The 16,473-nt window shown below is 34.6% G+C and overlaps 1 protein-coding gene across 1 annotated transcript in view; it reads right to left on the bottom strand.

Annotated features, from left to right (window-relative positions):
• Positions 1-16,473, bottom strand: part of SAMSN1 (SAM domain, SH3 domain and nuclear localization signals 1) — a 64,124-nt gene that overhangs the window by 31,479 nt on the left and 16,172 nt on the right. The window contains exons 2-3 of the mRNA XM_017852417.1: positions 6,703-6,774; positions 2,458-2,607 (exon numbers count right to left, since the gene is read on the bottom strand). Of these exons, the coding sequence (XP_017707906.1) occupies positions 2,458-2,607; positions 6,703-6,774 (222 nt within the window). The remainder of the gene's footprint in view (positions 1-2,457; positions 2,608-6,702; positions 6,775-16,473) is intronic.

Raw genomic sequence — 16,473 nt, 5'->3', positions numbered from 1 at the left:
AAAAGAATGGAAAGCAGTTAGGGGATTATTGTAATAATCCAGGAAAGAAAGGTTGGTGACTTAGTCTAAAGCAGGAATGCTTTACATGGAGAAATTAGGGAGTTTATATATACTTGGTAATACAATTCAGAGAATTTACTGATGAATTAGTGTGCAAAGTGAGAAAAAGAAGGAATTTAGGGTGATTCTTAGATTTTCTTTTCTTTTTTCCTCTTTTTTATATTTTTGCTTTTATTTATTTTGAGAATCAGTGTTGTCTGCTGCCACTGCTGTCTGAATACAGGATGAGAAAACCATTTTTTTTGTAAAAGTGTAGAGAATCAATATATTAGCTTTGGATATATTAGGTTTTGGATGTCTACTGGACAGCTAAAAGAGGATATCAAAGAAACGATTGTATTAATATGGCAGATAAGTGAAGACGTCATAGCTAGAGATACAGTCATGAAAAACGAAGTCATGAGAGCAGATGAGCTGACTTAAGGGGGGAGTGTAGATTCAGTGGCGCATCCAGGAACAAGCCTCAGGAAGATCAAATATTTCGAGGGATGAGAAAGAAAGCAGAGTCAAGAAAGCAAGCTATGAGGAAGAAGAAATGTCAGAAGCACGCCCAGTCAAAAACAAGAGAAGTGGATGTTTTATATGTAAGGAAATCAGCACTTGAGTCAAATACAGTTGAAAAGTAGTAAGGAGAAAGAAAAGTGACCATTGGACTTGGCAACACAGAGGTCACAACTGATGGTGACAGCTATTTTAATGGAGTACTGGGGACAAGCCCTATTGAAGTGGCTTGAAAAAGAGAATGGACATATTACATAAAAATCAATAACGCAGAATTGAGAGCCCATAAGTAAACCTGCTTATTTATGATCCATATATTTATGACAATATATTTGTGGTCAACTGATGTTAACAAGAGTGCCAAGACAATCAAATAGGGAAAGAATAGTCTTTTCAACAAATACTGTTAGGACAACTGTATATCTACATGCAAAAGAATGAAGGTGGACTCTTCCTATATACTGCACAGTAAAATTATCTTGAAATAAATCATACACCAAAATTTAAGAGATTATTGACCTCTTAGAAGAAAACATAGGAATAAATCTTCATTACATTAAGTTAGACAATGGTTTCTTATATATGTTAACCAAAAGCACGAGTGACCAAAAAAAGATAATTGGACTACAATAAAATTAGAAACATTTGTGCTACAAACAATACCATCAAGAAAATAAAAACACAGTCCACAGAATTGGAGAAAATGTTATATTGCAAGTCATATATCTGATAATATCTTGCATCTGGAATATATAAAAAACATTTAAAACTCAACAATAAAAAGATAAATAACCCAATTAAAAATGAACAATGGATTCGAAAACACTTCTCCACAAAGATAGATAAATGGCTAAAAAGCACATGAAAAGATTCTCGACATTGTTAGTCATCAGGGAAATGTAAAGTACAACCAAATGTGAATCAAAATCACAATGAGATTCCACCTCACATCCACTAGGATGCCTAGTACTAAAAAGACAGACAATAACAAGTGTTGGCAACGATGTAGAGAAATTGAAACCCTCATACATTGCTGGTGGGAATGTAAAATGATGCAGCTGCTTAAAAAACAATTTGCCAGTTTCTCTACTAGACATGGAGTTACCATATATCCAAGAGAAATGAAAAAATATTTCTGCACAGAAAATTGAACAGAAGTATCTGTAGCAGTGTTATTCATAATAGCCAAAAAGTGAAAGCAACCCAAGTGATCACTAAGTGATAAATGGATAAATTAAATGTGGTCCATCTATAAAAGGAGAAATATTATTTGGCAATAAAAAGGAATGAAGTAAGTACTGGCACTTGCTACAAAAATAATGACACGTTGTTCTTCACATTGCTCTTCACATCATGTTCTAGATGCATGATTTTTTTTTTTTTTTTTTTTTTTTTTTTTTTTTTTTTTTTTTTTTGAGACACAGTCTTGCCCTGTTGCCAGGCTGGGGTGCAGTGGTGCAATCTCGGCTCACTGCAACCTCTGCCTCTGGGTTCAAGTGATTCTCCTTCCTCAGCCTCCCAAGTAGCTATGACTACAGGCATGCACCACCATGCCCAGCTAATTTTTGTATTTTCGGTAGCAACGGGGTTTCACCATGTTGGCCAGGCTTGTTTTGAACTCCTGACCTCAGGTGATCTTCCCGCCTCAGCCTCCCAAAGTGCTGGGATTACAGGTGTGAGCCACCGCACCCGGCCAATGTATGATCTTTCTGAGTGTCAGTTTCTTCTTTTAAAATGAAAGGAATACTTCCTTCCACCCAACTTCTGGGCGTAATGACTGAGGAAGAAAACAAATGCTTAAGTACTTCATAAAGTACCAAGCACTTCTATAGTCTAGCTGAATAGTTTAAGAAAGTTTTAGTAGAAAAATACAAATGATTATCAGAGAATATTTACCTTTTCCTCAGAAAGGGCTTTGATGTACTTTTTACCAACTTTTTTCTTCATTGTCCATGAAATAGCTCTCATTTTTTTACCCAAACCTCCTCCATTATTTGAAGTTTTACTTGGTTCTCCACTTTCATTTGTGGGATCTCCTTCATGTACCTAGTTTAGAATTGTTTACAAAAGACAAAATAATAAAGCAATAAAAAACATTGATCTGAAATCATTGTTACAGAGAACATTCTGAGTTTGTGGACTTCGCATACATTCTGTGCAGCAGCCTCCAAAATTTCTAAAAATCTGGACATAACCCATATTTTTAAAGTTGTCCAGGCCTGGTTGCTTGAGTTACAAACTCAGAAAGTAAAACTTGTGATGTTAAAGGACTTGAGCCTCACATCTGCAACTCTTTTAGAGAATTTCGGCTATTTTTAAAATAGCTGTATTGACCAATCATTTTATTGCCTCTTCTTGAGATGAACAAATAAGATTATATACTAGGTATAAGGAGTTCTTACGTCTACCTAGGTGAAAAATATTTTATTGGAAGCTTTAGATAGACTGTAGCATCTATTCATGTTGAGTAAGCCTTAAAATACCCTCTTGCTTCTCATAGAAATTGAGATGATTGTGGTTAAAGAAGTTTTCGTGTTAATTAAATCCACTGAGAAATGTGAGATTTTGTTTTCATCTTAGCGTGCACATTTCCTATATTCTCAAGCAATAGTAAATATGAACTAGTTCCAGCCATTAGTACAGAAATCTTCATGTAATTCACATGCTAGATTAATCAAACATCTTATTTGGTTAGACTGCTTTGGTCTTTGCTTAGGAATGCTGTTAAACCAATGACTCAGAATAAAACACCCTGTTCACAGCCACAAGACTCTATTTATCATAACATAAAATAATGTTCTGCCAATATCATTAATATATTATGTGATATATATTACATTATATAGAATCTATATGAAATAAAGTATCCTCACCACCCACCTTGCCCCTCGCTACTTCTGAAGTCTCCCTTGCTCACCAGAGCAGTGGTTCTCAAAATATGATCCCTGGACCAGCAGCATCAACATCACTTGGGAGCAGTTTGTGCTTTAGCAAGCTCTTTGAGTGATTCTGATACTCACTAAAGTTTGAAAACAACTGTAATAAAGTATTGCCATGCTAGCCCCCTTGCAGTTTCTCTATCAGGTTCTCACCAACTTTGTATTTGCTTTCGCCATTGGCTTCCCCTAAATATCCAAGAATTTCTTCCTTCAGTCATCCAGGTATCTACTCACATGGCATATAATAGGAGAGCAATTTTCTGATTGATCACCCTCCACACTTCCATACGTCCTGTTTATTGGCCCTGATTAATGATTCTTCTAAGCAGTTAACATTACCCGATAATATGTTTGTTCATTTGATTATTGTCTGCATCTCCCACTATGATGCATGTTCCATGAGACTTGAGACTTGATCTGTTTTCTTTGAGTGTCTAGAGTACTTCCAGGCACATAGCTATCACTTGATATTATTTCAGTAAATGAAACTTCTCATGTAGAACATTGCAGATTTTTTTTTCTTGGAGGATATGTTTGGGTTACAAGTCCTAAAATACCTTATATTTGCAAGAAAGGAAACTTGAAGGACATCTAGTTTAACACTGTCCACCATTCCCGTTAGGTGGACAGGTAGTTATTCACTGAATATAAAAAATAATGGGAAACTTCCCTTTAGTGAACTTGAATATTTTAATACAAAAGTTTAACCACATAGTTAACATCATTATTAATCAATATTATATTTTGCTTCGTATCTTACCCCAAACTGCCTATGATAAATATGAATGGACAGCCAATTTAAACCCTCATTGCACTTTATTAATTTCTACATTCAAGATTATAAAGGCAAAGATTCTTTGCTTAATTCAAAAACCCTGAATAAAATATAATTTGGAAGCACTTTAAAACTTTAGAGTTAGCCTTTTCTTCTCTCTACTTAAATCTTCTCTGTCTTCATTGTAAATTGATTTTTCTAACATAAATAAGAAATATATTATTTAATTACTACTTGTGTTACCCTACAATTTCTAAGCTTCAGAAAGATGTACTATGAATATTTTCAGGTTTTTCCAGCATTATTTACAGAAGCTACAAAGAAACTACGTTTATGTCTTTTGAATGTTCACATTTTTCTATGCCTTTCTGCATAGACTGAATTAAATTTCTGTTTAAATATTACTTATGGTTTTGTTGTTGTCTTTTTAAGGTTTGTCTTCCCCTATAAGCTCCAGGCATGAAGGATTTTATTGTGTTATTGCAACAGTACTTCCTGAGTGTCTAGGGGAAAACCTGTCATAGAGTAGGTATTTTTTGAATGAATGCTGGATTTTTGAAAAATATGCACACTATTTTATTAGGTTCACTAAATTCTTTCACAAATTACTAGGCCATCATTATCAACCAATGAACCTGAATGAACATGAACTATCTTGTATAGGTTAATACCAGAATTATAAACTAAACAGCAGTAGAATATATGTATGATTGTGGAGAATTAAAAATTTATATAAGATGCCAACTGAAAATAAAATTATATACAGTTTCTCTCTCTTTCCATATATATATACACATCCACACAAACACATGTATGTGGCTAGAGATTTATATGTATATATTACATTTATTACTTACAATTATGTAAATGTTGATTGACTATATAATTAGGTACAAGTTTACTCATAATTGTGAATATATACATAATAAATTAATAAAAGGGATCATTATTAAAATTAAAATATTTTAAAATATTGCAGATAAATACATTTGAAAATAAGCATAAGATCTAAAACCTATTGATCTAAAAGAATATATTTCCTGTGAGGTTGCTGAATCAGGTTCAATGGTAAACAGTATTTTCAGTTTTCTTAGTAGACACCCCTTCTCTCTACTATTTTATTAGTTGCTGTTGTACCTGTCATTAATCACTTAGCAAATGTGGCCCCTACTTTATGAGACAATACGGCAAACTTTGGAGTCAGAGAAGAGGTTGAGTTCTGCCTTTGTCATTTATTCACTCTGTAACTTAGATGTAATTTTATTTGATGAAGCAAGCATATTTCTGCAATGGCAAAATAGATATAATAATAGTTCCTATGTTATAGGTAGGTAAATTGTTATAAAGTTAGCATTGTGCTTATTTCATCGTGAGTGCTCAATTAAATGTACATATTATTGAAATTATTATTATGTAAACTTAATTCTATGGGAAGTTTTTCTTAAGCTACAATTAAAATGTCCGTAGTTTACAAATGTGTAAGTAGCGCTCACCAATGGGATGTTTCAGTGTACACTGAAGTGTGAGAGTCCAGTTGAGCAGCCGTATGCTCTCCTTAACAAATGTACAGTCGGGCCGCTTAATCTTGTTCTAATTTAAAGCAATTACAACTGACATAAACTTATACATATATCTATCAAATAATGTGTATAAACACAGTGTGTGTGTGTGTGTGTGTGTGTGTGTGTACATATATGTATACATACATTGTTTTATAGTAGAAATACTCAGGAAATTTGGAATTGTCAGTGTCACTTTGAATTCTATCTTTTCGGGTTCATGTTTTGCTTTCCCAAACATCTGTTAGGCTTCTTAAAATAGGATTTTACTTTCAATGCCCAGCATGGTACTGGGTACTGATAGAGACAGAAAACAGACAAGAGTCCTTTGCGAAACCTCGCCTTCAAGCCTGAAACAGCGTGAGGGCTGAAACACCAGATTGCTGATCCTGGATGAAGCTCACCCTTTCCCCACTGATTCTTAATAATGCCCACCTGTGCACTGGGGGAAACTGGTGGAGCTATGGGAAGTTGACGTGGTTTGCTGCCGGGGAGAGCCTGGCCTCTTTTGTTGCTAAGTGGTGACCTGGGATTCAATCTGTAAGGTAGGGGCCTGCTAGCAGGACTCTCGCTTTGCTGGGAGTTCCTCTTTTTTTTTTTTTTTTTTTTTTTTTTCCCTTTTCACGCAATAAACCCTGCCTTACTCACCCTACAGTGTGCCTAAATTTTCCTGGTCGCGTGACAAAAACCCATTGCTTTCTACAACAGTACTAAATAATGGTTTGTTCACTTATCACAAAAATACATGCAAGGCTATAATTTTAAAATGTATTTATTTTCTTATTTTACTTTGCAAAAGTGACATTGTCTTCATAATATTTCATAATGTGTTTGCATAACATTCATAAAAATGGAATAAACTACCAACCTCAGTTGAATCATCTGGTTTTGATAAAGAATTATTCCGAAAACGATCGAAATTCCCAAAACTGCTGCTTCGCTATAAAATAGAAAAGAAAAAGGAAACTTAGAACTTGTTATTTTCACTGCCAAACTGATAAATATATTAGATTATAGTTTAATAAGCACCATCTCTTGCAAATACAGCCTTTAAGAAGCTCTTCTCTCTGGAATATCCAAAGGCTGTGAAGATATACCTATTAACATTTTTATATTTACAGTTGCTAAAACGTCTTCCTATGTTTTATGTTACAGTGTTAAGTAAGCACCTCAGAGAAAATCTTGGTTAAATTATTTTAAATTTTTGATGTTGATTTTGTTCTTTGAAGCGGCAGCTGAAGAATCCGTGAATTCTAAAGCTTCTTGAAATGAGCTAACCACAAACTTAACAGCATGTAGTACTAACCAACTAACCAATAAACAAATAACAACAACAAAACACACAAACAAAAAGCAAGCATCTGAGTAGATCCATCATTATGCCTCACAAAGATCAAGTTTGTTCACACACTGGGGCCTATGGGGTGGAGGGCGGGGAGAGGGAGTGCATCAGGAAAAATAGCTAATGCATGATGGGCTTAATACCTAGGTGATGGGTTGACAGGTGCAGCAAACCACCATGGCACATGTTTACTTATGTAACAAACCTGTACATCCTGCACATGTACCCCGAAACTTAAAATAAAAATGAAAATAAAAGATCAAGTTTATTAAAAAAAAAAAAAGAACATAAGTGCATTTTCTATTACCAACTCTTGATCATTTGAAATTCTCTGCTGGATATCAGAAAAAGAAGGCACACACATAGACTTATTAACAAATTGAACGCAGCATTTAGGTATGCACAGTCCAAGGCTGGGAGTAAAACGGAATTTTTCCACATTTAACATAGAATTACAATGAGACCTCTGGGTCCATTTCATTCACTGTTTTGAGAAAAAGCTCAGTATGTTAATAGAAGATGTTGCCTTGAATACCTTTTGCTTACAAAGCTGAATTTTTATTATGCGACTCATTGTAGGCAGGTAATTATAAATAATTTCTGATAGTTGACAAAATAAATGAATCCCTTAAACACATTTTAGAATTCTTTAGAGTCATTGAGTCAAAAAATTGATATTTTCTCACTATCTAATTCTATGCATTGTTTGGGATGGTGGATATCTGATGCTGTGTTCTTTGTGTACTCATAAACCCCAAGAATATTTTCTTTCTAAAGGACTTTATCTTATTTCAAGCTTATCATATTTTAAAATAAACTGGTGGTACTGACATATAATCTGGTAATTTAGAAAATTAATAATGGGAGTCAGTAATCTATAAAGCCTTATACAACAAGGCCTCACTTAATGCTGTTGATAGGATCTCGGAAATTGCTACCTTAAGCAAAACCAGGTGTAATAAAATCCTCTTTACCATAGGCTGCTTGAAATAACAAGTTCAAATAACAAGTTCCTATGATCCATTTCTCGTCAGAAAAACATTATCAAATTTCTAAATAAAGAGCCAAACACTTCTAATGGTAAACACTGAAACAAATGCAATCCATACATACATTTAAGAAAAATTAATTTAAGACATTAACATAATTATTTACCCAGTTACTCCAGCTCAGGGTTGCTGTGAGTGGCCAGAGCCTATCCCCACAACTCGGGACACAAGGCAGGAACCAGCCCTGGACAGAGTGCTGTTCCCTCGCAGGGCACGCTGAAGCCCACATCCACAATCACTCATTGTGGAACAACTTGGACACGCCAATTGACCTGACATTCACTTCTTTGGGATGTGGGAGAAAACCCATATAGAAATGAGAAGATTGTGCAAACCCTGCAGTGACAGTGACCCTGGTCAGGAACTGACTTTTTTACTCCATCAATGTTATTATAACAAAATGATGTTGGAGAAAACGATGTTATTGGAGGACCTGATATGTTGTCCTTTCAGAAATCACAGCCCGTTTCAGTAAAAGGCAGCTTCAAGGGCTCCTAGTCCCTGGAAGCTCTCATGCCTCCCTACCAGCTATCTTTAAAAATTTTTGTTTCCCTTTTAAATGAACTGAAATAAAAAGATCCTGACGTGTGACAAGGGGTTAGCTTGATAGACGGTGTGATACAGAATATTGCCCCAAGGATGGTAGCTGTGTTAGACACAATTAACGCCTTTTGCTGACTGGCCACCCCCACTGAGCAGGCCCTTCAGCCTGTGGTGAGAGGAGCAGAAGTGAAGGCTGAAACTGAGAACCACACTGGAAAATACAAAGTCTTCTTATGTAGTACTTACTAGCCTAGAGTGGCTTCTCAGAATATTAATCACTCCAACTTGCCTAGTAGGTGTTTCCATCTGGCCGCCATTGCTCAGCAATCACAGAAAGGAATTGAGCATATTGTTGTCCAGCTTATAAACAATCTGAACACATGGAAATCTATTACTCTTTTTGATACTTAAAACCATTCTATGGCCGATTGGAGTCCATGCCCAAGGCAATTTTGTAGCCTACATATAGCCTGTTAAATATTAATGAGAGTTAGGGTATGATTTCCACAACTGGATAATGGGTCCTGTTGCACAGGAGGGCACAGAATAGACTCGCTTTAGCATTTTGCTACACTATCTTCTTCCATTAAGTAATCAATAGCCACCACCTTTTAAAATTAATTCTCCCCTCGTTATATCAATAAAGAAAAGCAGATTTAGGAGTCGTGGTTTAAGAAGAACACAGGACTATTACCCTGGGTTTTGTCAGTCATCTCATTGCTAATTACTCAATGGCTTTATGCCATCAGAGTGTATCAATCCATTTTAAGACACCCTTAAGAAAAAAATCTAAATATTTAAAAGAACATTTACATTTGTTCACGATTCTCTAGTTTAAAAGTTAGTAACTAACTTTCTCAGATGGTATTATAATGTATAGATTATGGTTTATGACAAAAAAGGACTAACGTCTACTATGAGGTCTGGACAATGAACACATTTATAACTTCTGTTCTGGTCAAGTTTTATGATAACAAGGTGAATTATATGGAAACAAAGCTTGCTTCCTAAATAATAGTACTTAATAAATGAGAATGTGTTTGAATGTTGGTAATGTTGCATTATATAATTGTAATGTATTAGACTTAGTAAATGTTATCAAGTTCTTATCAAGACAGAGTTATTATATAAACAAATAGCTGTCAAAAAGAAGAGGAGCTTAAATAAAAATGCTATATATATTTTAGATAATTCTTTGTGTCTGCTGACTTTGTATCATATTTACTCATTATACTCTACATAAACGTTTCCAGTCTTTCCTTATGCAATTAGAAGTGCATTTGTAAAATGACACAATACCTATACAGGGAAATTTGGCAATATCAAGCAAAATTACATATACATTTGCCCTCTGTCCCAAGAATTCCATTTCTAGATGTCTTTACCAGCAATACATTTGGATATGAATTGTTTACATTTCCACATTCACTGTAGCACTTTCATATTATCAAAAAGCTGTAAAGCCTAATGTTCATCAGGAAGATATTGATTGACTAATATATGGTACATCCACACAATGCAAAGGTATGAAGCTGTAAAAAATTAAATACATGTTTTTATGTGCAACAGAACAACCTACAGGATACAGTGTAAGTTGAAAAAGTAAAATGGAGAAGAGTGCAATATGTTTAAATACATCTAACATCAAAATTCATGAGTTCATAAGGATACTAAAAAGAAAAATTCATCAGTTACATTGGGAAATGTTAAAATTATATTCTGAAAACTAATAAAGGGACAACTTAGGCATTTAATCTGCCTTTCCTGTATGAAACCTATTTCATCAACCAAATAGTTCATCCACTAAATAGTTGATGAGGGGAAATTGTTCTATATATGTTCATACTTCAGCTAATCAATTAAAAGTGATGAAATAATAAAATTACCACTTTGTAAACCCCTAATGCAATGTTGGATCCAGCCAATGATCATCAATGGTCACTAAAATCACACAAAAGGAGATAACCAGAGTATGTGCTTTGTGATGGAAGCATTAAATACAACTAATGAGATATTGTTTATAAGAAAGAAAGGAAGCAAGAAAGCAATCGCACCAAGCTCTGTATCTAGCTACTAGATTTAAGGATAAAAAGGGACAGAGGAGCATGTTAAATGATACCAAGAAGATACAGTCAGTCGGAAAATATACAGACAAGAAAATACAGGACAAAACAACTGAGTTTCTTCAGCAAATCAATGTAAAGAAATTTTTAAAAAGAGTTAAAGTATAAACTAAGAGACTTCAGAAATATGTCATCCAAATATAATCCATGAATCTTGTTTAAATATAGATCAAATAAACCACTATACCAAAAAAATCAAAAGACAACTGGGGAAATTTTTAAATGACTAGCTATTTGATGTTAAGGAAGTAATGTTACTCTCTTATTTACAATTTGAAATAATCTAGTGAGGAGCAGCAAATGTGTGGGCATGAGGAAGAAACACAATTGGTCACTCTTGAATAATTAGCTGGGCGGTGGATATATGGGGGTAGTATTTACTAATCTCTACTTTTACATATATTAAAAATTTTCCATAATAAATTGTTGGGTTATCAAAAGAAATATTCCTGTATAATAGCTAAAATGATATAAAAGTTAGTGGTCTCATAACTTTATTTATTTATTTACTTATTTTGAGACCGAGTCTCCCTCTGTCACAGGCTGGAGTGCAGTGGCTCCATCTCGGCTCACTGCAACCTTCGCCTCCTGGGTTGAAGCGATTATCCTGCCTCAGCCTCCCGAGTAGCTGGGAATACAGGTGTGTGCCACCACACCCAGCTAATTTTTTTGTATTTTTAGTAGAGACAGGGTTTCACCGTGTTAGCCAGGCTGGTGTTGAACTCCTGACCTCAGGCAATTCACCCACCTTGGCCTCCCAAAGTGCTTGGATTTCAAGTGTGAGCCACCACGTCCAGCTGGTTTCATAACTTTAATAAGGAATCAATTTGTTTTAAAAAAAATCATAATATGGTTTAGGTCATGGTTGTTTGGAAGTACAGAAAGGGAAGAAAATAAAGTTGTGTTTCTTAAATTCATTTTAGTACGACTAACTTTCTAATATAAATATGGGCCCTAGGATTGCTGTTTTCAAGATTACCTGCAATCACATGGTGCAGTTAACCTTCTTCTACATGGTCCACTTGGCTTACCCAAAAATAGTGCAGAACCAGGGTCAGCTGGGGTGTCTGAACACATTTGTGTATGTGTGTTTCCATGCAATCTAATGAGTAATATAAAAGAACTTAAGAAGATTCTTTTTTTTATTAGTCACCTCTCCAGTTTTGCAAAACAATCCTAATTATTACAGAATAATGTTTCATGATATAAAGCTGGCAGCATTCTTAGTTATCATCTAGCTCTTCTCAATAAGGAAACTGTTGAAACCAGAACTTGCAAAAAAATCCTTTTTAAAAATTCTCCACTCTGATACACTCTCCCCTATGCCATTCCATTACAGAATCTAGATCCTGTCTTCTCTCAAAGAGACTTGCTTTCTGAGCAGAATAAAAATTATGGCAGTTACTTTGGTAGGAAGAATGAAACTAACTAGGTTTCCTAGAATACTGACCAACCTGCATTTATGAACATTAATGAAAATTAAAGAGTCTCTATGTAGAAATCTGAATCAAGCTTCTGATCAAAACCAGAAGAACTTGACCCTCATTTTCTTTCTTAGCCAGCCACTAACTTTGGGGGTCTTCAAATGAAATCTCATCTCCAGCATGACTTAATATTTGGGTAAGGTGCTGCTGGAAAAGTTTCACAGTCTATTTCAAAGAAAAAATTTGCATATGTAAGTCACACATCTGCAGTACTTTCTAATATACTGGCAAATTAAAAATTACACACACTCTCCCAACAAGTTCTCACCTCTTCTAAATACTGCACAAAGAGCGTTGGTTAGTAATATACTCAAAGATCAGAATTCTGTTTCAGCACACCCTTGTATGAATATTCTACTATAATAAAAGCTGAATCTCAATAAGCTTGTCAGCCTTTATCCAAAGGCACTCGAAGATTTAATTGTTCTAACTAACTCGGGTACTCAGATCTTTTGAAGAGGTGAAACAAATTTAACTCACTTAAAATAATCCGTTAGAATTGCTTCAGTGTCGTGTGGTGCCAGTGGAATACACTTCTGTGGGGTATCAGGAAACTGAAGGCTGAAAGACAACTACAGCTGTAAAGCCTTGTCTTCAACACTCACATTTTATCCTGGGATAAAGTCAACCCAAAGCTCAAACATATATCAATGCTTTAAATATTTTCAATGTACATCTGGATTCTAAGAACAAAAACTAGTCAGTCTACTGAATCTCTCTGGTTCAGTAACTTTTCTGTCAACTGCAAAACATCTTCAAGAAGTGCAGATTCTGACTCCACCACGGTTTTACAATGTTTTGTCAAAATTTCCATGCTAAAGAGTTGCTTTCAGAAGTTGAGGTGACACTAAAAATGTTTTCTGCAAATTGAAACCATCTCAAAGATTACCTGAGGGAAAGAAGCTAGAACTAAAAAAGAAAAATCAATGCAGAGTGATCCATAACCTCTAAAAGTGGTTATTCATACCAGCCTATTTTATGCAACAAAACAAGTTTGATGAGTAAAAAAGACTCAAAGGTACAACCATATCTCACACTTATTATTTACCTTGTCCCCATAGACTATAAATCATGCTACACTTCTGGGAATTGGGTAGAAATTATGATATTCTATTTTACTTGAAAGGAGTTCTTAAATAATATTTTGATATGTTTTAAATACTAAAATGAAATAATATTGTTATATGTTTTAAATACTGCTTTTCAGGTAAAAGCATAATATGGCCAAAGAATTGGTGTCATCAATTCTTTAAAATCTATTAAAAGGAAATGAAAACTTTAGAAAATGTGCCCATGATTACACTACCGTGAACTGCTCAATTTGTTTTCCCTATTGTGAAACTTCTGCTTGGCCTACTCACTCCTACACAATTATGTTATTGTGCACTTTCTATTCTTTCTCTCTCTTCTTCTCTAACTACTAAACCCATAAATAAGTACCACTAAAATAAATAAATGGCACTTCTTGGTCCTCCTGGAATTCTTTCATGATGCCAACACTTCCTTAAAATTTTCAATAATTTCCCCAGGGAACCCAATTATATGTCTGCCCCAGCCCATAAGGCACCCTCTGCCTGCCTCTGGGCTGCAAGGCAGATGTACTAGCAAAAAGCTCTATGCTTATGTCCTGCTCCCCTGAGGATCTGTTTTGGCCCAACCTCTGAACCCTTACCAGCCCCATTGGAAAATGGTATTTGCTCATTGCTCTCTTTGGAGAGTTTGGACACATAATGTAAAATGTAATGCCCCACAAATGCACACTCTCCCAGCCTATACATGTGTTCAATTCTTTCTCCAAACTTTATTGAAGGTATTTTTTTCATTACTTTTATTCAAGTATGCGCTAATTCCTGAACCAATGCAACAACTTTCAGATTATTTGTCCTCAAATTCTTGCCCCTTTAATCATCTAAAGTGCCATGTCTCACCATCTCATTCTCCTTTCCGAAATGTAAAGCTTGCTCCACATTGCCATGACTGCTACCAAGAGCCTTCCATCTGCCAAACTCCATGCCATGCTATTTATCCGTAATTATTTCATGAGATAAACACCATCCCCCTCTGAGTTAGGCATTAATTTCTCCAATTCACAGATGATGAGAACTGAGGCTCAGAGTGTTTAAACAGTTTTTCCTCAGTCAACAAAATGAGGCTTATACTGAGTATGAAGTGCGTTTGTGATTCTGTGTGGTGGCAGACAATGTTAGTCCATCTAATTTAGCAGAATTTCTAACACTTCTTGCTGGCCACTGTGGATGAACTCATTTATATTCTGAGCTTTTGCTCCTACTGTTTTTTTGTTCAAGGAATATTGGTCTTCTTTTATTCCACCTACTGAAACCCAGCCCATTCTTCGAGGACAGGATTAAGTCTCACCTCCCTTATGAAACCCTTTTCTGATGCCATTTTAGTGAACTTTCTAGTGCATATTGATTGTCCCTGTTATTACATGCTGTATCTCCAATGGACAAAAATCCTACAGTTGTGAGACTTGGGCAAAACCATGGCAAATGACAGATCCCACATTACTCATCAAGTTAAATGTCAAAAATCATACATCTCATAGTTACGCAAAAACAAATTAGAACTTAATCATGTTGCAACTAAGGACAATAATTCGTTGATGTTTAAAGACCTTAAGGGTTTGCATCATGTAATTTAACATAAACACACTAAGTGGCTTCTGTGGTTCAACTTAGTACTCAGTGTAAGGGCCGTCCGTATGAATAAATAAGAATCGGCCCTGAGAGAAATGTGTACTCTATTAGTGCCATGGACCAAATCATCCCAAAGCATAAGAGCTAAATAGAATCATGTTCAAACGAAAGATACACAAATACAGAATCAACTCCTATAAGCAGATTATATTCATATACAAAACAAAAGAAGTTAAAATGTATAGTAGATGTCAACTTGGAAATTTGCATTCATTCATTTACAAATACTTATTTGTATTAACTACTTAGTACCCGAAAGTCATTTTGTGTGCCTATGCCTACACCTACTTAATTTATAGTTTGTCTACAGAATGGTACACTAAAATAATCACAGATTTTGGGAGTAACATTAGCTGAAATCAATAGAATTTGAATTCACTTAACCATTTTCAAAAATTAGTAGATTTGTATAATTGTTTAATAATTGTATAATTGTTTAGTTTGTATAATAAATAAGAGGCTCTTTAGAAATAATCACCAAATCCAAAGATTGTGATTGCTAAAGTTATGATATGTAACAAAGGTGGTGGAACATATGTTATGTATAAGATGGATCACTGGATGATAAAAAGTGTGTCTAGTATCTAATATAATTCTCTCCCAAACTTTCATAGGAGAGAAATAAAAACTGTCTCTAGTAAACATAATCATTTAGGTCACTATAAATATGTTTTGTATTTGTTATAGGAATATTTCACTGGGATTTTTCATTGTCTGGATGAACTATCTCTCGAAACTAAAATTGGCAAAAAGTTTTCAATTCATGCACCAGCATGGATAGTTTGTCAAAGTTTCACGAAGAGCTGTGTTGAGAAGGGTACTAAAGCCACTTTCAGAGTTAAAAAGTCATGATTAACTGTGTCCACAGTGGTTACAGAAGATAGTGGGTGTTTGGGGGAAGAAGTGAGGAATTGCATTTGCCACCTCTACTCAAATCATTTCCCTGAGCAAATTTTGCATTACTAATTTTGTTATCTATGTACCTTGATACAGGGAGGGCAGTTCAAAGGATGGATGACTCAAATTTTCAATTTATAAAAAATATATATTATTCTTCCATAAGTTTGGAAATTAACTGTCTGTTCTGTGCATGCATATTATATTGTTCCATTTATCATAGAATATTAAATAATATTTTAACTAGTCACATCATTATCAACTATTTTAATTCTATAACTAAACTTCAAAAACAAGTAATTCTACAAATAAATAATTCTGCCTAAATAATACTCCTGTATAGGATATGGCAAATAGACAAAAGGTAATATTGAAGATGATGGTTTAAAAAAGCAACTATTAGTTAAGAGAAGAATAACTTTGAATATTGATCTCAATAGACTTTACTACATTAACCATAAATTTAAATACCAAATTTATTCTG

This window comes from Rhinopithecus bieti, unplaced genomic scaffold (assembly GCF_001698545.2).
Source record: "Rhinopithecus bieti isolate Rb0 unplaced genomic scaffold, ASM169854v2 scaffold_34373, whole genome shotgun sequence".
NCBI lineage: Eukaryota > Metazoa > Chordata > Mammalia > Primates > Cercopithecidae > Rhinopithecus > Rhinopithecus bieti.
This window is presented reverse-complemented; position numbering and strand designations above follow the sequence as displayed.